Here is a 20,772-nt window from a genome sequence, read left to right as displayed (position 1 = left end):
CGTGTAGGAAAAAAGGTTTTTAATATGAAAAAGTTAAATTTCGCTCACTTATAAAATTTCTTTTACCGAATGCAGATTATTTTATTGTGCTTTGAATGTACATTTTTAAAATTTTTTATTCATTTGAGTAACTTAATCCACAAAAAATTTTTTATGAAATTCACATGCTTTTAGGTAAATTTACAGGTGTATTGCAACTTAGGTTGAAGGCGTTGCTTGTCACAAAATATATGGGTATGGTTGTCCCAATTTGAAAAAAAATAGACTCATGAAGAATGCACACCAGGCTTACACCAATTTATATGTGAATTTTGTTCTTCATCTACCAATTTATAAAAACATCATTTTTAAGAACACATATATAGTCCTAAATGTGTTTATAGTGTTATTAAAAAAAAAATCATTTTTCGGTATAGTATTTTCTTTTTTTCAGTATATATTCTTTTTTTTTCTCCCCAGATTATTCAGATTTATTCTTTGTATTATATAAATTTATTTATTATATAAACAAAATTTATTGGTACCAGTTTTAAATATAATCAAAGCATACCAAGAACTGTGACAACCAACCCCATGGGTGGGGTTGGTTATCACACGGAAGAGGTCTTTAATAAATAATTTTACAGCAAAAAACATTTCACTCAATGTCATAAAAATATAGTAATAGGTACCGGAAAGAGTTAAATTACTTTCGTGCAAAGTTCGGCATTGATTTAATGAAAAATAAAAGCTGAGCAGTCTAAAATGTAAAAAGTGTGACAACCAACCACGCTCTCCCCTAACCACTGACAATTTCATTAGTTTAAAATCTAATTTCAGAAATTTTTTTTCAAAATTAAGACATTTTAGGATTTTGCAACTAAATGGAAGGCCTGTGATTTTGTTGTTCACTTAATGTAACTATTTAAAATAAAAAATAAAAAAACTATTATTTAAACACAAATAAAAAGCATGATAAAATTGTGTTTAAATATTTCAATATGAAAAAAATAGTCAAAAAAATGAATTATCATTTAAAAAAAGAATGATATAAAACAACCTAAATAACAAAGTTATAATGCTTAACATTTTATTTATATTTGTAAAACAACATAATTAAACACAAACATAGAAAATGATAAAAATGAAACTCACTTTGTATTAGTAAGTCGAATTAAAAACTTGAAATAAGTTGGACGTAAGTATAATGGTTGAATAAGAGCCTAAAAAAAGAACACTTCAGTTACCCATTAAAAAAAAACCCTCAGTTACCTATAAAAAAGAATAAAAACTTAGTTACCCATTAAAAAGAAATCTCTAGTTACCCATGAAAAAGAACACTCTAGTTACCCATTAAAAAGAACACTACTGTTTTTTATTTTAATTTTTATTATATTTCATCTTCAACAAGATAACAACAACAATAGAAAACAAAGAAAAAGAACTTCCAATTACCCATTAAAAAGAACTTTCCAGTTACCCATTAAACGAAACATTGAAATAAAATTAGAAACAAAATTAAAATTAAAACTAATTAAAAATAAAGTTATATATTCAGTTGATTTACTGACATCAAAGCCATGATTTAGATTTTATTTTGTTTATAATTAAAAACAAGGGAAAGTAAAAAATATAGACTTTCTTTCCAGCAACAACAAATGATTGGTAATAATGGTGTCACTTGTAGAAATCAAAAGAGCGATACTAAATTAAATATTGACATTATTTTAATAATTGAGTTTTTTTCTTCTCATTTAAGTTAAAATAATTTGGGGAAATCCATGCTAATGTATTACATAAAAAGTTTAAAAACTTGAAAAAAAAAAACATACAGCGTGGAACATTAATCCTGTAGTTAGTGCATATAACAATGAATCAAAATGTTTAAAGTAAGGAAACATTCCCTTTTTGATTCCACTCATATAGAGAGACTAAAAATAAAAAATAAAAAAACTTTTATAAATTTAGAAAATTGTAAGCTTATGATTTTAAAAAACTATAAAATAATTTTAAAAACCTCCATGGTTTTGCTTGTCAAATAAATAGCAATGTAAGAGCTCCTTTGAAATAGCATAGCAAATCCACTAATAGCACCTAAAAAATAAAAATCTATTAATTAAGATATTCCATATTTATATAGCAATATGACAATTATATTTACCAGCAATTGCTGATTTAGCAGGTGCACTGAGTGATTGGAATTTAGACAATGCTTTCTCTGTTAACTATTAAAAAAATATATATTACAACACAAATTGTAATGTAACACATCTAACACACATCTAACAAATCTAACACACATCTAACACACATCCAACATATTATAACACATCTAACACATATAACACACAGTAATGTAAATATAAAATCTAGTAACAAAACAAACTTTTAAATTTTAATTTTTCTAATATCAATGATAACTTAAAATAGGATAACCTAAAATATGTATAAAAATTCACATATTTCTATAACATTGAAATAAAACTATAACTTGTAGTTCTATTTATTGTATTGTAAATTTGCATAACTTACTTGTTGTATTGTGAATTTGTAATGTATTTGTTGTATTGTGAATTTATAATATACTTGTTGTATTGTGATTTTAAAATTTACTTGTTTTATTGTAAATTTGTACAATGTACTTGTTGTATTGTAAATTTGTAATGTACTTGTTGTGTTGTAAATTTGTAATGTACTTGTTGTATTGTGATGAAAATTTAAAAGACATGAAAACAAACATAAATTTATTAAATTTACTCTTGTCCAACAAAATAGACATGACAACCTGACTAACAAGATTATATCGACCACTCTAAATATAATTTTTTTCAAATATTTTTTCATTAAAAAACAAAATATTACCTTAAATATAGCCACTAAACTACCCAAGAAGGCTCCAGAACAAAAATTTGCTTTAGATATAAGTGTTTTTATTAACTGACCTATTAAAATTTATTAGTAAAAAATTATAAAAACATATTTATAAATAATTATTCTTATAAAAATTACTATTTATTAAGATTTAATAAATTCAAAAAAGTATTTTAGTAAACATTTAAAAAAGGTTAGTTATACATTCAATTTATTGAAATTGAATTGCTAATTTATTAATTTATTTTTAATTTATTAAATTTAAATTGCTTATTTATCAATTTATTGTTAATTTATTGAATTTTAATTTGAAATCAATTTAAATTGTTAAATTTAAAATTATGGAAATCTAATGACTCTACACATGCCAACCTATAAAGTTTTTAGTTCAGTTCTAATTTTACAACAAAAAAGTGAAAACTTTTTGTCAAGATAGGAGTATAATGTTGAGTGATTAGCAAATTGAGCCACTTTAGATGTAATGTTGTCAAGAAAATCATTAATGTAGATAAAAATCAATACAGAGTTGAGGATAAAACCTTGCGGTACCCCAGAAGTTACTGGAAATGAAGAAGTATATTGGCCTTAAAGTATGACTTTAAAACTGCAGTTAAAAAGTAAAGATTTATTAATATCAAAAACACTCCCAGATACACCTTATAAAGCAAGCTTATGGAGAAGGTTGCTTTATACCAAACGTCTCGCCAAACCCTAATAAAAATGCATGTATTAACAATTTTGTATTTAGCAAAATACTATCCTTTAATAGCATTTCTTAATATGTTTAAAAAAAAAAACACCAAGTAAATTATATATGGAAACATTCTTACAGTATTACACATATTGTTTTTATGCTTTTTATATTTATATATTTTTATATTGATATTACGCTGTTAAATACTTGATGTTCAGTTTAATGATTAAAGGTCATTTATATCTTAAAAAGCTATACTACCCTGGGACGTAAAAAAAAAGAACTGTTTAAAAGACTTTTAAACATCTTTTGAACAGTTCAAAAGACGTCTTATTCAGGTCTCGTGCCCACTGGGTAGAATTAGAACTAGAATTAGAACTAGAAACCCTGGTTTTAAATTAATAATATATAAAAATAAATGTATATTTACCCAAGACATTTTTTTTTCAAATGTATTATGCAGTAGTAGAGTAGTTATATTAATACCATGTAAACATAAAAGTTGATTAAAAAATTAATTGCTATTATTGGTTTGGATTTGGGTAGGTAAATTTGGTAAAAAAAAAATACACCAAAATTTGCAATTTTTGTTCATAAAGTCAGGGAGCCAAAGCCGAGCTGGAGCCAGGTATTACGGAGCCAAGTCATAAAAAAAACTTTCGGCTCCACAAGTCTGGTTTGGACCAAAAGCTGTAGAAGTTTTTAGTAGAGAAATAACTTTAGCAAAGGTAGCCGCAGTAATTTGGATGTTTAACAATGAGTTAACCTGTTTAACTGGAATGACAGGAAGAGTATGGTCATTAAATTCAAGAGTTGAATTAGAGGAAAAGTTTTTTGCAAATAGCTCTGCTTTATTCTTGGCAGAGGTAATAAGATCTAATCTATGAATTAAAGATAAAATGTTTGACTTAATTTTGTTAATGACACTGTTATAGTATACATTTTTTGGAAATGTTATTATAGGCAGGCATAGTTTTTAAAATAGACCAGTTTACGAGGGTAATCGTAAATAAAAACAAAATTCACTTGTTTTTATTTACAAGTGCTGCCATCTTCACGTCAAGGTAAAGTTTCCGACCTCGACATAAAGATGGCAGCACTCATAAATAAAAACGAGTGAATTTTGTTTATTCATATGTTGATAGTTATTCACCAAAGTTTCAGTCATTTTGAACGCACAGTTGTTGTAACAGTCGTTTGAGTGAGTTGATGTGAGTAATTTTGTGAAAATAAACAAAATCGAGTATCGAGCTGTCATTAAATATTTGTTTTTGAAAGACAATACGCCTACGCAAATCAAAGATGAGATGGATTCTGTGTATGGGGACTCTGCACCATCATTTACCACAGTGAAATTTTTGGCGAATTCAAATTTTGGGTGAATTCAAACGTGGCCGTCAGAGCTTGGGAGACAATGAATGTTCAGAACATTCAAAAACTGCAACTCCAAAGTTCACCAAATGGTGCTAGATGATTGCCAAATTAAAGTGAGAGAGATAGCAGAGGTTATGAACATATCAAAATAACGTGTTTGCCATATATTTCATGAAAATTTAGGCATGAGAAAGCTGTCCGCGCGTTGGGTGCCGCGTTTGCTCACATTGGATCAAAAATGTGGTAGAATGAACGTTTCCAACGATCTGTTGGCGCTGTTTAGGCGCAACAAATCTGAGTTTTGGCAACGATTAATTACTCTAGATGAAACTTGGATACACCATTATACGCCCAAAACAAAAATACAGTCCAAACAGTGGGTTGCAAATGGGGAACTGGCTCCAAAAAAAGCAAAAACTGTTTTTTCGGCTGGAAAAGTGATGGCAACTGTTTTTTTGGATAGTCGTGGAGTTATTTTAATTGAATATGTTCGAAAAAGGAAAAAACCATTACAGGAGCATACTTCGCATCATTGCTTGACAAGCTAAAGAAACAACTTGGGGAAAAACGGCCACATTTGCAGAAAAAGAAAATCATGTTTCACCAAGACAACGCACCGTCTCACACCTCTGCGGTTGCCATGGCAAAAATCCACGAATTACGGTTTGAACTGCTTGACGATCTGCCTTACTCACCAGATCTGGCCCCAAGCAACTTCTTTTTGTTCCCTCATTTAAAAATTGCACTCGGAGATCAGAGATCTTCATCAAATGAAGAGGCAATCACCTTTGTGAACAATTATTTTGCAGAGAAAATCGCCAAGTACTACTTGGACAGGTAACAGAGATGGAAGCATCGCTGGGAAAAGTGGGTAGAGTTACAAGAAGATTATGTTAAAAAATAAAAAATAAAATTTTGAAAAAATGTCTTTTATCTTTGTTAGGTGAAAAACTTTTCAGACCACCCTCGTAATTTACAATTAATATGTTTTTCTTTTATTTGCCAAATATACTTTGACAGCATAGTCTCTTTTAATTATTTTTTATATTTAAAAGATTGTATGTGGTTGGCATAAAGTTTTTTCCATTCTCCTTGTGTCACACTGTTTAGAGCAGTGCCCATTATAGTATTTGTAGAAAACTATAATGAGCAGTGCCCATTATAGTTTTCTACAAATACTATAATGGGCACTGCTCTAAAGAACTAATGCCTTTTTTGCTTTTTTATTTTATCTACTAAAACTCATTCTCGTGTTACTCATCATTCAATTCTCATCCTTTTTCTGTAACTGTTCCTAAGTGCTCCAAAAACTCTCGTCTAGTCTTTTTCTTTGAGCATCAGTTCTTTAAAACTCGCTTCCTTCATCTTGTTTCCCTGATTCATATAATTTGCAATCTTTTAAGTCTTTCAAGTCTTTTCATCTTTTCTCTTTTAGTAACTTTCAACTCTAATAGTGGTTGCTTGCAGCCTTGTTGGAAGCAAAGATGTTGAAAAAATTGAAAATATTTTTACTTAAACAAATGTACATATTTTCAACTTAAACAAATATACATACTTTCAAATTAAACAAATATAGATACTTCTAACTTAAACAAATATAAATACTTTTAACTAAACAAATATACATACTTTCAAATTAAACAAATATACATACTTTCAAATTAAACAAATATACATACTTTTAACTTAAATTAAACATTTAAATATACATTTTTAACTTAAATTAAAACAATTAAATATACATACTTTTAACTTAAATTAAAAATTTCAAATTAAACAAATATACATACTTTTAACATAAACAAATATACATACTTTTCACTTAAATAAATATAAATACTTCAACTTTAACAAATATACATACTTTCAACTTAAACAAATATAGATACTTATAACTAAAACAAATATAGATACTTTCAACTTGAACAAATATACATAATTTTAACTTAGAGTTGTCTTTTTAGACAATTTGAAGTAGAAAGAAACCAAAAACTACTGAAACAAATTCTAATCTAAATAATCCTTTTTGAATTCTAAAATGTTACAACACATTGATCAGCCAACAATTAGTTTTCCCTTTTTTGACACATCAAGTTTAATGAGTTTGTATGCAGCACCTATTGTATCTTTACAATATTCAAGTATTGTAAACTATGTTTTACAATGGGAAAAAGAAAATTTAGGACATAAAAATTAACTTTAGTATAAACTTGAATATAGATTTATAAAATAACAGAATGTGGTTGTAAGCAATATATACATATATTTAAGCTAACCTAAAATATAATCCTATAATCATTAAAAACACGAAATATTTTTTAAAAATTTTATTATGGAAACACTTTACAACAATGGTAACTCTTTACAGTTTCATGGAAGATTTTTCTCTTTTTATAACGTGAACCATGGAAGATTTTCCCTTTCTAGAAGGTGAATCAAGGAAGATTTTTCCTTTTCTAGAAGGCGAATCATGGAAAATTTCTCAGCTTGAGGACCTTCTTAAATTTCATGACTCAATCAACACCAGAAACAAATGCATAGTGAATTACATGCAATCCACAACTTCTAATATCAAGTAATAATGGAACCTCTGTGGTTTAACATTGGTCATTAAGAAGATTTAGAACTTTCCAGTTGTTACTTAACATATCCATGAACAGGTATACAAATTTTTTTTTTTTTGGTAATTCCTTTAAAGCTTAATTTATTTTTGTGGTTAAATTTTTACCATTAAGTCGCTTTAAATGACTCATAAAATAATAGAATAACAAATTTAGATATCCAATAACAAATTTGGATATCCAACTGTTCAACTTGAAGTACGCAATTAATAAGCTCATCATAGGAGACAAAAAAACAAATAGCGATAGTAAAATTTAACTAATGCAGATTGATATAGGAATACATTATCTTATTTACTTACATTAACCCAAACACAATAGAAATGAACAGTGTGACACAACAACCTTTGAAGAATCTTTGAAGATGCTTTGAATTAACTAGATTTCACAACTGCTATTGGTTGTTTGACAATAAATATAACATGATAATTTATAGTCGCTTCTTAGACATTTCTTACCTAACTCATGACTGGTTCTTCATAACTCCTCATGTTACTTAAACTGAAACTACAAATGCTTAGTCTACATCTAGTACTCAATACTGTTTTATCTACAGATATTCATTTTAATTATTATTAGCTAACTTCTTCAACACAAACATAAATAATTACTATTACAATTGTTTAAAAAAAAATCCATAACATTCTTCATAAATCCATGACTTTTTCCATGATGAAAAAAAAATTTAGGAATTCTATGATTTTTTTCATGATGAAAAACTATGGGCCAAAATATTAGACATTCAGGACTAAAGAAAACTCTATGGAAGTTCTATGACTAGTGGCCACCGGCTTCATACCAGTGTGCTTGTACACTTTGTAGCAGTTTACCTGTGTGTACACTTTGTAGCAGTTTACTTTAGTGTGTGCAACTGAAGTTTTTCACCTTTGGAATATGTAAACAATTTTAATACAACAAACTTAGTACTTTATAAAAAGAAAAAAGGTACGGTAATAAAAAAATATACAATAAAATGAAATTTGAAAGAAAAAATAAAATACGCAAATATAACAATTTTTATTATACATTTTCCAAATATTATATATAAATAAAATATTTTTTAAAAAGTATTAAAAAAAAACAAAAAATAATAAAAAAACAGTACTTATAAAAAAAGTAAACATAAAACATGTAGACTTACTAGGATGCTTATATAGCCGAGATATTGTTGTTAGTAAATTAAATGAAGCTTGCAAGCTATATCCTGCAAGGAATGCTTTGCCAGCTAATTCACAGCTAAAATCGAAGGTTGTAATAAAAACCTTTAACCTTTAATCCTACTATAGTAACATTGTTACTATAGTAACATTGTTACTATAGTAACATTGTTACTATAGTAACACTGTTACTATAGTAACATTGTTACTATAGTAACATTGTTATTATAGTAACATTGTTATTATAGTAACATTGTTACTATAGTAACATTGTTATTATAGTAACATTGTTACTTTAGTAACAATGTTCAAAAGCATACAAATTAAAGTAATAAGAACATAGTTCAAACAAATCAAATGTTTCAAAAAATTAAAACTAACCTGGTTTTAATATAAGTAACATCATTATTTTTAACTGATTTATTTAATTTTTTCTCACTAAGAACTTTCCTTAAAATAAAACAAAATGAATTATGAATGTTGTTGTAATTAAAACAGTATTCATAATAATCATAAAAAGTATTCATAATAATCATAAAAAGCAAAAAATTTATTTATAATAATCACAAGAGAGTTCATTTTATTGGCTGTGTTGCTTTTTAATTTTGTTTCGTAACTACTGCTTTGCATTGGCTTTATAAAGATAATTTTTTGTATTATTTTATAAAAAACTTAGAATACACAGCAAATATATAACAAATTTAAAAGAAAATAAAAATTGTTATTAAAAAAAATGTCTTTAAATAAAAAATAAAGTAATAGACCATTTATTAATAAGTTTTTCATATACAAAACAAAAAAACAAAAAAAAAATTTCTTACTGCAAAATATCTTTAATAATACCATCTGGTAAGTTATTTGATCTAAAAATTAGGAAAACGAATTAATTTACCATTAAATTTTTAGACATAGCCAGTCCCACCATCAGGGTACCAAATTTCTAACAGCCTACTTTAAATTCAAAATTATATTTCAAAATGTAAGGGTATTTATTGCCTTCAGGGTACCAAATCTTGAATTTGAATTCAAAAACATGTTTGATTATACAATAATCATTTCAAAGTTTAAAACTGTTAAATACAAAAGCTATTTAGTATATAGTGAAAACAAACATTAATTTTATTCGTTAGTCAAACAGAAAAAAACATGAAAGGCGTGAAAACATACATCATAGAATAATGGAAAATGTAGATAATTAGTGTAATACATACGTCATAGAGCAATAGAAAACGTCAATTAGAGCTGGAGTGATAGCGTGTAATTAAAGTTTATTAAGATTGGGTTTATTAAGATCAGGTTTTTCCCACTTAATGTGTAATGCTTCTTTGATTTTTAAGTGATGCAAAGTTTGAGTGTAGTCTAAAACTGAAAAAGAGTATTTATTGGCTACATTAAAATAACTACTTTTACATTAAAATAACTACTGAATAAATATGTTGATTTATATGAGAAGTTTTGTAATTTTAAATGTTCCTAAATTCTTTTACTCAAATGTTGAGTGGTTTGACTCACATAACAAGCATTACCACTTTTACACACAAATTTTTATATGACATTTGAGCAGAGATGTTGAGGAGTTTTATCTTTTGTTGAAAAATATGTATTAATTTAAAGGATGAGAATGCCAATTTAATATGAAGAGTTTTAAAATGTTTTTTGCATGAGTTATTTATTTTGTTTTGATATTGTTTTTACATTTTACCAATATACAGCATTTTAAATTCATTTATTTTTGAGAAATCGATAATTTCTTTATATTCTTTTTTATATAGTCTGTTTAGGTTTTTAAAAGGCAATCAATTAGTTTAGTTGTATAAAGATTTTTTTGGAGAATATGTTCAAGTTTAACTAAATCAGAATGTAAATTATTTGTTGTTAGTTTTATAAAGCCTATCTAATAAAGTTTTCATCATAATTTTGTATGAAATATCGGTAAAATTTAAGTATTTTGTTAATAGACCTTTTTCTATATATGCTCGTAGTTCAGTTATCTTTGTTGTCAATAAGAATTCTTTTATTTGAAAACAAGACCAATTCTTTTAAATTCTTTTAAAGGCCAATCTAATATATACTTAATATCAACTTTTGTATTAATAATGGTTACTATATATAGTTTATAGTTGTGTTGATTCTCACAAATACTAAATTTTTTTTGCAAGATTCAATGAACAAACAACTTTTAAAAACTAAGATTATTGATTAATAACCGTTTTTGTCTTTTCTTTTTTTTTTTAATGTTTTCTATGATTTTTTAAAAAATTTCAATTAACTATTAGGTAAAATTATTTTTTCAAAAGTTAAAACAAAAAGAGTGATTTAAACTAGCCTGACTTGAATTAGCCTGACTTTAACCCTTTTAGGGTTTTTTTTCTTCTGACTTCAGCCCTTTGGATATTGAAAAAAATGAATATTTATTTGAATAAATAAAGTTAAAAATTATTTAGTGAGTTGATTATGTTAATATATAATTAATTAATACATACCTAATAATATATAGAATAAAAATAATTTTTATAAACAGTAGATATAAATATAAATTATATATTTTTTAGTTAAAATAACAAAAAAATGTATATTTAGAATAAAAAAATAAGATAGTATTTTCATTTTCATTAAAAGTTGTTGGTCAAACACTTTAAATTTTTTTAAGTGTTGGGCATTTTTACACATTATTTTACAGTGCAGTACATTTTGTTATATGCACAATGGAAATTATAAACCAAAAAGCACAATGGCATCTAATTAAGTTAGTGGCTCAATTTAATAATAATTATAAGAATTTAAACAAAAAGCTAACCTGAATAAGTACATTGTAATAGAAAGTGATCCAGCAAATAAAAATACCTAATAATTAAAAAAAAAAGAAAGTAAAAAATCACACATATGCAACCCTTCATAACAAAACAATTCAAACATGAAATTATTTATATATTCAAAACAAATTATTTCTAAGCTTTCTAAAACAGTTATTTTTGTTGATAATTCCAATTAAGTTTATATTGGTTTTCTTTAAGATTTTTTTTCATTCAAAAAATAAATTATAAAGTAAAAAACTTTATGTGCGTGTGTGTGTGTGTGTGTATATATATATTTATATATATATATATATATATATATATATATATATATATATATATATATATATATATATATATATATATAAATTAGTAGAAAATCACTTGACAAAAATTTTTCTCATTTTACACTGTGTTTCATCAATAAAGATTCATCAGAAATGATTGATGAAACACAGTGTAAAATGAGAAAAATTTTTGTCAAGTGATTTTCTACTAATTTATAATTGTTCTGTTTTTTTAAAAACATTGAGCACTCTATTTTGTAAAATACATTTTAAAATTGTTTAAATATATATATATATATATATATATATATATAATAATAATAATTATTATTATATATATGTGTGTGTGTGTGTATATATATATATATATATATATATATATATATATATATATATATATATATATATATATATATATATATAAATATATATATAAATATATATATATATATATATATATATATAAATATATATATATATATAAATATATATATATATATATATATATATATATATATAAAATATCGCACACACACACATTGGAAAGCAACTAGATCTGCAAGCTGCCGCCATTAGCCGCTAGCTGTCGCCAAGCACTGCTTTATTTTTACCCAGCTGTGAAAAATGCCTTCGCCAGCTATGAAAATAAGTCGCCATAGCCAGCCTTTAAAATCATAGTTAGTTAATTGATTTAAATCTTTAAATTAGTTTATGTCCAATTTTTTTTTTAATTTTATCATATCACCTATCACCAATCTCTTCGTAATATAGTTTTTGGTTTAACCATGGAATTCCACGAGTCTCGTGTTAATATACCGTATGTTCGAATACCTTAATTTTCGCGCTATAAAAAAAAGTCTCTTGCAGTCCGAAAACAGTAGTCAATGTTTATCATAAAAAAAAAAGAAAAGTTGTCATCTTCACAATTTAAATTTTAAAATGAAAAGAAACAATCATTCTAAAGGTCCGAATTATCATTATTGTTTGTATTATATATATATATATATATTTATATACAGTTCGTGAACGAGTAAATAAATTTGTTTCTATTGAAAAAAAAACTGGAACAATTTGCTTGCTCAAGGATCTGAGATGGATTCCTGTGTCCAACAGCAAATCTAGGGCTTCTACATCCAAAGCATGGGACTTCATGGGTCAACTAATCTTGAAAGATTCAAGAAACCATATTAATCAAAATTATTTATTTAATAATCAGTTGTACTGCAGATACTGTTTCAAAGAGCAATCACGTGTCGATGAAGGTCGATTATCAAAGGTATATGTTACTTCAACAATGACATCTTCTGGTAACCATCTAAACCATGCTGTTTTTAAACATGGAAAGACTTTTGAGCAACCAGTTAGTTCTAAAATTACTAATTGGGTCCGCACTGTACAAAATAATAAACCAGCACAAAGTCAATTTGAATTCAACAGAGATCTTTGTCTGTTAATGTGTTTAGATCTTAAGCCATTTAGTTCAGTTGAAAGTAGGGAATCCAATTACGATTATTGATTACCCGAGTACCCGAGTAATTGATACTTTATAAGCAAGTTCCGAGTAGTCGACTACTCGGAATATTTTTTTCGAGTATCGAGTATAATATTTAAACAAAAAAATGTAAATATTGTACATTCATTTTCTATTTCATTCATTCACTATTAATCAATCGAGTATCGGTATTCTACCGTTTTTTCTTCTTTTACTTCTATAATAAAGTTGCTTAGCAACCGTTGATTTTTAACTAAGTTTCAAAAGTTTTTTTTTAACTAAGTTACATAAAATAAATAACATTTGTAATTTGAAGTTGTACGACATAAAATTTGCAAGAAAGTGAAATATTTAAAAAAAAATTTGTGAAATAAATAAAATAAATACTTAATTTTCTAATATATATAGCTGCCTTTGGTAAGTGAAGTGTTTGAGTAAAATGTACTAAATTTCAAGTAATAAATGCATATTTAAATACGTATAAATTTCAATTTTCAATTTTTATGTTGTGATTTTTTATTTTAGTGATTTATTTACATATACCCAGAAATGTCTTCGAAAAAATCAGAGGTATGGAAATATTTTACAAAAAAAGAGAAATCGGAGTCAGTTTGTAACATATGCAAATCTATAATTCAACGTCCGGGATCTAATACTACTGGAATGATTAATCATTTAAAATTACATAGCATATCTTTACAAAAAAGAAATTTGGGCGACACAAATGAAACTGATGCGTCTTCTTCGAAAAACACAAAATCAGTTGGAAATGGAATAATAAATTTCATAAGTCGAGAATCATTGAATGAAATATTGGCGAAATGTGCTACAAAAGATGGATTTAGCATCAAAGGAATTACTTCATCTGAAGCCATTAGGGGTTTCGTAGCAAGTCGTAATTATAAAATGCCAAAAAGTGAAACAACGGTAATGAAATATATAATGGATTTTTATAAAGAAAAAAAAGAAGAATTAATAGCGTCGTTATTAGAGCAAAAAAAATCGATGAATGGAGTGATATAAACGTTTGAAGGTTCATGAATATCACTCTTCATTCAGCAACAAAGCCACCTGTAGTCTTGGGTCTATCTGCAATAATAGGTTCTTGTGATTCAAATGCCACTATCGATTTGGTAAAAGCAAAACTTAAAGATTATGAAATTGAAATGGATAATGATATCGTCGGATCCACACATGATGGAGCATCAGTCATGGTAAAATATGGGAAAAATATTTTACCATTTTCTCAGTTATGCTACAACTATGCTATACATCTTGCTGTACTTGATGTATTTTATAAAAAAAGTGGGAGTTTAATTACGAATGATGATGAGGTAATTGATACAAATTTCCAAGATGATGAGAATTTAGAATATGATGAAAATTTAGCAGATGATGATTGTGTTGAAACTACCGAACAAAATGATGAGGTAGCTGATGCATTTGCTTTTGATGGTAACTTAAATTTCCAAAATGATTTAGTTAGACAATTACCAATCTTTCGTGAAGACATTGGCAAAATTCTTGATGAAACATGAAAAATTATTAAATTTTTCAAATATTCTTCAGTTCGGAGCAGTGTTCTTGAAAAGCATATAATAGATCAAGAATATAATAGATCAAGAAGGCAAAAAGTTACGATTGCTACTCGATTGCAAAACAAGATGGAACTCAATAATACCAATGGTAAATCGTTTCATAAAAATATACGATTGTATACAAAAAGCTCTAATGGAATTAGATCAGCAAAAATGTTCACAAAAAAATATCAAAGTTTTAGAAGAAATATCACATGTTTTACAACCGGTTGAGCTTGCTGTTAAAGAGCTCAGTAAAGATAATAATAATCTTTTAAAAGCTGAAGGAGTATGCATTTTTTTGCTAAACAAACTAAAAGAAACAAATACGTAGTTAGCCATGGAAATGTTCACTGCTTTGAAGAAAAGAATTGAAGAAAGACGAAATGAGGATGTTGTATCACTCTTGCATTTTTTACAATCTGGAAATTATCCTAAACCAGAGATTACCTGCCATTTTACTTATTTAAAAAAAAGTTCTATTCATTTATTGGCTAAAGAAACCTTCAAAAGGCTGTTCAATGAAGATCCTGCAAACACACAGATGGATACAGAGTTAACAATTGAAAATGAAGAAATAATTTCAAATAATGGTTTGGTTTCAAATTATGATGAACTCCAAAAAACAAATGAATTAATTATGACTGTTCCGAAAGAAAATAATGAGAGAAAATCCACATTGGAAAAAGAAATGAAGTTGTGGGAGAAAGATTGTTCAAAACGAGGTGATTCTATTGGAAAACTTTTTACAGCATTATTGACAATACAACCAACGTCAACAGTAAGTAAAAGAGTGTTTTCGGTAGCTTCAGCTTTTGTCACAAAAACCCGAAATCAGTTGAAAATGGAAACGATTGACAAACTTGTATTTTTAAAGTATTATTTTTTAAATAAAAAATAGATTTAAAACTAAAATTGTTGCATTTTATTTTAAATTTAATTAACACAACATGGTGTGGGTAAATTTTTTTTCCTTTACCCGGATACCCGGGTAATTAAAAAAATAAATACTCGATTACCCGGATAACGTAAAAATACGATTATTTGGACTCACTAGTTGAAAGATCTGGGTTTAAAAGTTTTTGTTCAAAAAATACAGCGTTTCAGCCTCCATCATCTGACTGTATATCTGGATCTGCCCTAAAAAATGTTTATACTTCTGTTAAACAAAGAGTCTTAGAAGTTCTACAATCATGTGTAAGTGGAACTTTGACGATGGATGGTTGGACTGACAAGCGTAATCGTTTACCTTATTTTGGAATTCGTTTAAGTGTTGTGCATGATTGGAGATTTAAAATTTTCACATTGGCTGTTCAGCCAGTGGAGTCGCACACTTCTGAGCAACTTTATCGATTTGTTATAACTGTTTTAAAAGAATTTTTACCTCGAGATAAGCATTTTTTATTATTTAACACAACTGATGGTGGAGCTAATATGAAAAAACTATCAAAGCTATTAGGCCATGAACGTATAACATGCACCGCACATGGAATTCATCTGCTTTTAACCTCGGATAGCTTAAAAAAAATTCCAGAATTAACTTTACTAGTAAGCAAATGCAAAGAAGTAATAAAAGCTTTACATTTTAAGGGATATATGCTATCGAATGAAATTGAAACTGTGAAAGACGAGGAGTTGTTCAAAAGAATTACAACTCATGTTGACGAGCTAATAGCTGATGAAGAGGATCCAATTCTGGATTTTGAAATTGAAACTGAAAATGTAAGCATTCTTCCACAAACACAGCTAACTAAATCTGTTAGTCAAGCTGATGAGAGTTCACTTGAAGAGTATTCTGAAGAGTATTTACTTCTAGATTTTGACATACAAGCTAAAAATGATGTCATAAAAAGTCATGAGCACAGTTCTTTAAAAAATTGTGTCCCAATAAGATGGAATAGTACCTTGGAAATGATTGAATCTATCTTAGATCTCCTGAAGATTTAGAACTTCTGCAAGAACTGCGGAATTTTTTATCTCCATTTCAAGAACTGACTCTACTTGTTAGCGAGGGAACACCAAATTTGTCTTGCCTTCCACTCATGGTAACTAAAATTAAAAATTGTTGCATTGTTCAAGTCACAAATTCTTCTGCGATAAAACAATATAAAAAGTTAGTTAGAAAATGCATTGAGAAACGGTTAGTTGTTACTAATTTAGTTGAATTAGCGTGTTGTTTTGATCCAGCAATTCGTGATGTTGTTTTGACGAAGGAAAAATGTGAAATTTTGTTAAAAAACAGCTATGACAAAATAAAAACTTCTTTATTTGGTTCAAACATTTTACCACAAATAGGAACCGATAAAAAGATTAACTTCTCTGCGTCATAAATTGACAATAATCAAAATAGTAAAACCTCAAACGCAGCTCAGGATTTTAAAAAACTTAGACTGACTTTATTACAGGAAACTGCAAAATCTTCACTAAACTCTGGAGCAATATTAGAGAATAACAATGGGTTGAAAGCTGAAATAAATCTTTATCTTACCATTTGTGATAATCAATCACCAGCCTTGCTATTTTGGAAAAATAATGCAGAAAAGTTCCCTATTCTACCATCCATAGCCAAGGTAGAAGATAATTTTATTTTTGACATTAAACTAATACTAGTGACAAAAATAACAGCAAACATTAATTTTTTTCTGAAGTTTAATGTTGCTTATTTTACATAGTTTCTATTGTTTCAGGTTTATCTTGCATTGAACATCGGCAGTGTACCTGTTGAATGCCTTTTTAGTATGACTGGTTTAATTTTGAATGGAAAGAGATCCTCCTTGGCACCATTTCGAATGAATGCAGTTTGTTTCATACACGATAACTATCCAAATGCTGGTCTATGAGCTAAGTCTTGCATTTTTTGGATTAAGACATTATTTATGTTTTTATTTCATTTTGATTAATTTCATATATGAATATTTATTATATGCAAAAGTTTGTTTTGTTTTGGTTAATGCTGTCAGTATTATACTTGTATATATGTCATTATTATACTATATATATATATATATATATATATATATATATATATATATATATATATATATATATATATATATATATATATATATATATATATATATATATATATATATATATATATATATATATATATATATATATATATATATATATATATATACATCTGCATAGCAATATAAAATTAAATTAGTAAAAACACTTATCTAATTTTTGATTACTTCAACACTGTGTTTCACCATCAGTAGGTTCATCAGGATTCATTTGATGAACCTACTGATGGTGAAACACAATGTTGAAGTAATCAATAATTAGCCAGCCGGCTAGCCAGCCATAAAAATGTAGGCTAGCCTCTCATGCCATCAGCTATGTATATATATATATATATATATATATATATATATATATATATATATATATATATATATATATATATATATATGTATATATATATATATATATAAATATATATATATATGTATATATAAATATATATATATATATATATATATATATATATATATATATATATATATATATATATGTATATATATATATATATATATAATAGCCAGCTAAGCAGCCAAAAAAATCAGGCGGCTAGCCAGCCACAAAAATGTAGGCTAGCCTCTCATGCCATCAGCTAGCCGGTCAGAATTTTTTTTAGCCAGCCATGAAAGTAAAATACCGTGGCTAGGAGGTCTAAAAGCAACATACATTGGAAAAAACAACCTAAGAACTAATATATAAATCTATTCATGCAGAACAAGTACTGGTTTGAAAAAACTTGATCAGCATATTTACAAAAGTCATAAAAGTAAACCTATTTTCAAATTAAAACTTTCTAATGAGAATTTGCTACTTATAAATAAAGTTCACTTGCAAAAACAGGGAAATGACACAATGATGATCATTGTGTCATTTCCCTGTTGTTGTTGTTTTTAAATGCAGAATAATTATTTTCTTACTTGTTTTACATATGATTATAAATCTACCGTAAATATATAAATTATTAAAGATTTTTCATATTTGTTAATTTTGTACATAGCTTAAGATTTTATATGAAAGGCCTTCTGTGTTTGTAAAAACGCTTCTTTTGAATTTAGTTAACTTTACTTTTCATAGTTTAAATGTTGAATTTTTTACTTCTATTTGTTAATCGATTTGTATACATTTTAGTAGAGTGTGGTCATTAGATTCAAAAGACAAATTAGAGGTTTTTTGCAAGTAGTTCTGTTATATCTATAGGAGAGGTAATAAGATCAAACCAATATATTAGAGATTGAAGTTAGACTTTGTTAATGATACTGCTTAAGATTTTACAAAAATTTCTTGAAACTTTTGAGAAAAAAATACAGAATAATAGAGCTTAGTGTACCATTTGCATCAATTTCTTGCAATAATAAAAAAGAAATTTTTGTGAAAATGATTACATTAAGAAATAGCAGCTACACAAAAAAGTAAAAACCACGAGGCTTGACTAAAAACCATAAGGTTTGACTAAAAACAATTAGGCTTGACTAAAAACTATGGGGCTCGACTAAAAACCATGAGGCTTGACTAAAAACTATGGGGCTCGACTAAAAACCATGAGGCTTGACTGAAAACCATGAGGCTTAACTAAAAACCATGGGGCTTGACTAAAATCAGCTGAGAAGAATCAAAAGCTTAATGCCTGCCTAAATTCAGGAGATTACATAAGAGGAGCAATTATCAGAGTAGAGATAAAAGACATCAGCCCAAGGACTGTCACAAAAAAAAATCACAAAAGAAAACCCGTCCAGCTTTAAAGGAATCCCCAAGTGCCAACACAAGTTGAGTTTATATTTTAAATAAACCTTAGAAAATTTAGAGTTCATTTACAAAAAAAAACTTACCAAAACAAATTAATCATTGATATATTAACAAAAAACTTTTTCATTTCTAACGCCATATTGTTTTTTGCTAAGGAAAGTTTTGGGTTGTTGATTTATTTTTTCAAAAGAAATCTGGTCTGGTTAAGGCATTTATCTTTGATGTCAATAAAAATTTTAACTTGTTTCTCTGCGCAGCAGCCTAGTTCGTCAAGGTTCGTGTTTCGGAGTTATAAAGTTGAGAGAGGGTTATAACCACTACTTAAGTAGCCTCCTCATCTGTAGTGGCCTTCTCGGCCTTAAGGAGGTGAATAACAAATAAATAAAATAATAAAAAAAATAAAAAATAAGTTGTTAAAGTTAAGGTGATTGAGTTTTCTCTTTTTAAATATGTTAGTTATAAAAAAACTTTTATTTAAAAAAAAAAACTTTGATGATAACTTGCTATTGTTATTAGAATTTTTTTTAAACTTTAAGAATACACAATAATAGTTCAATGGAATACAATATAACAGTTCAATGGAATACACTATAACAGTTCAATGGAATACACTATAACAGTTGAATGTAAATATGAATGCTTCTTAGTATAATGGAGAGAAGTGAATATGAATACTTCATTAGTATAATGGAGAGAAGTGAATACGACTGTGGGTTGTTAAGAACAATCTAAAAACTAAAAATAATATTTTTGGAAGTTAAAAATATACAAAGTTTATTTATTTTATTTAGTCAAAAATGAAATCTGAGAAATGAAGTGCTTCATAAACTGAAATGAAGTAAAAAGGCTTTATTACAATTTTATTTCAATCACAAAAGGGTAAACCCAAGCATAAACTAAATCATTAAAAAAAACCTTGATGGTGAACACACAATTCATAAAACAAACCAAATATTTTTATTAAAATAAAAAACTAAGCAGAACTGTAAGCTTATCCATTTCTAAGCCATGTTAGACTTATGATAGCAAAGTTACAAAAAAGCTGAAATGCTATTTTAATAATTTGATAAATAATTTGTTTTAGTAAGTTTTAATTAACTCTAAACTTACTTTCTAAGGTTTATTTCAGATATTTTTTTAATTTATTTTCTAAGG

General features: G+C 26.8%; 1 protein-coding gene across 1 annotated transcript in view; it reads right to left on the bottom strand.

Moving 5' to 3' along the window:
- Nucleotides 1-20,772, bottom strand: part of LOC100202956 (transmembrane protein 135) — a 44,715-nt gene that overhangs the window by 8,785 nt on the left and 15,158 nt on the right. Inside the window, exons 5-13 of the mRNA XM_065792048.1 lie at nucleotides 11,494-11,540; nucleotides 9,518-9,559; nucleotides 9,078-9,146; nucleotides 8,681-8,775; nucleotides 2,842-2,921; nucleotides 2,141-2,204; nucleotides 1,997-2,073; nucleotides 1,812-1,910; nucleotides 1,135-1,202 (exon numbers count right to left, since the gene is read on the bottom strand). Of these exons, the coding sequence (XP_065648120.1) occupies nucleotides 1,135-1,202; nucleotides 1,812-1,910; nucleotides 1,997-2,073; nucleotides 2,141-2,204; nucleotides 2,842-2,921; nucleotides 8,681-8,775; nucleotides 9,078-9,146; nucleotides 9,518-9,559; nucleotides 11,494-11,540 (641 nt within the window). The remainder of the gene's footprint in view (nucleotides 1-1,134; nucleotides 1,203-1,811; nucleotides 1,911-1,996; nucleotides 2,074-2,140; nucleotides 2,205-2,841; nucleotides 2,922-8,680; nucleotides 8,776-9,077; nucleotides 9,147-9,517; nucleotides 9,560-11,493; nucleotides 11,541-20,772) is intronic.

Source organism: Hydra vulgaris, chromosome 03 (assembly GCF_038396675.1).
Source record: "Hydra vulgaris chromosome 03, alternate assembly HydraT2T_AEP".
Taxonomy (NCBI): Eukaryota; Metazoa; Cnidaria; class Hydrozoa; order Anthoathecata; family Hydridae; genus Hydra; species Hydra vulgaris.
Note: the sequence above shows the minus strand (reverse complement) of the source record. Positions and strands in the feature narration are given on the sequence as shown.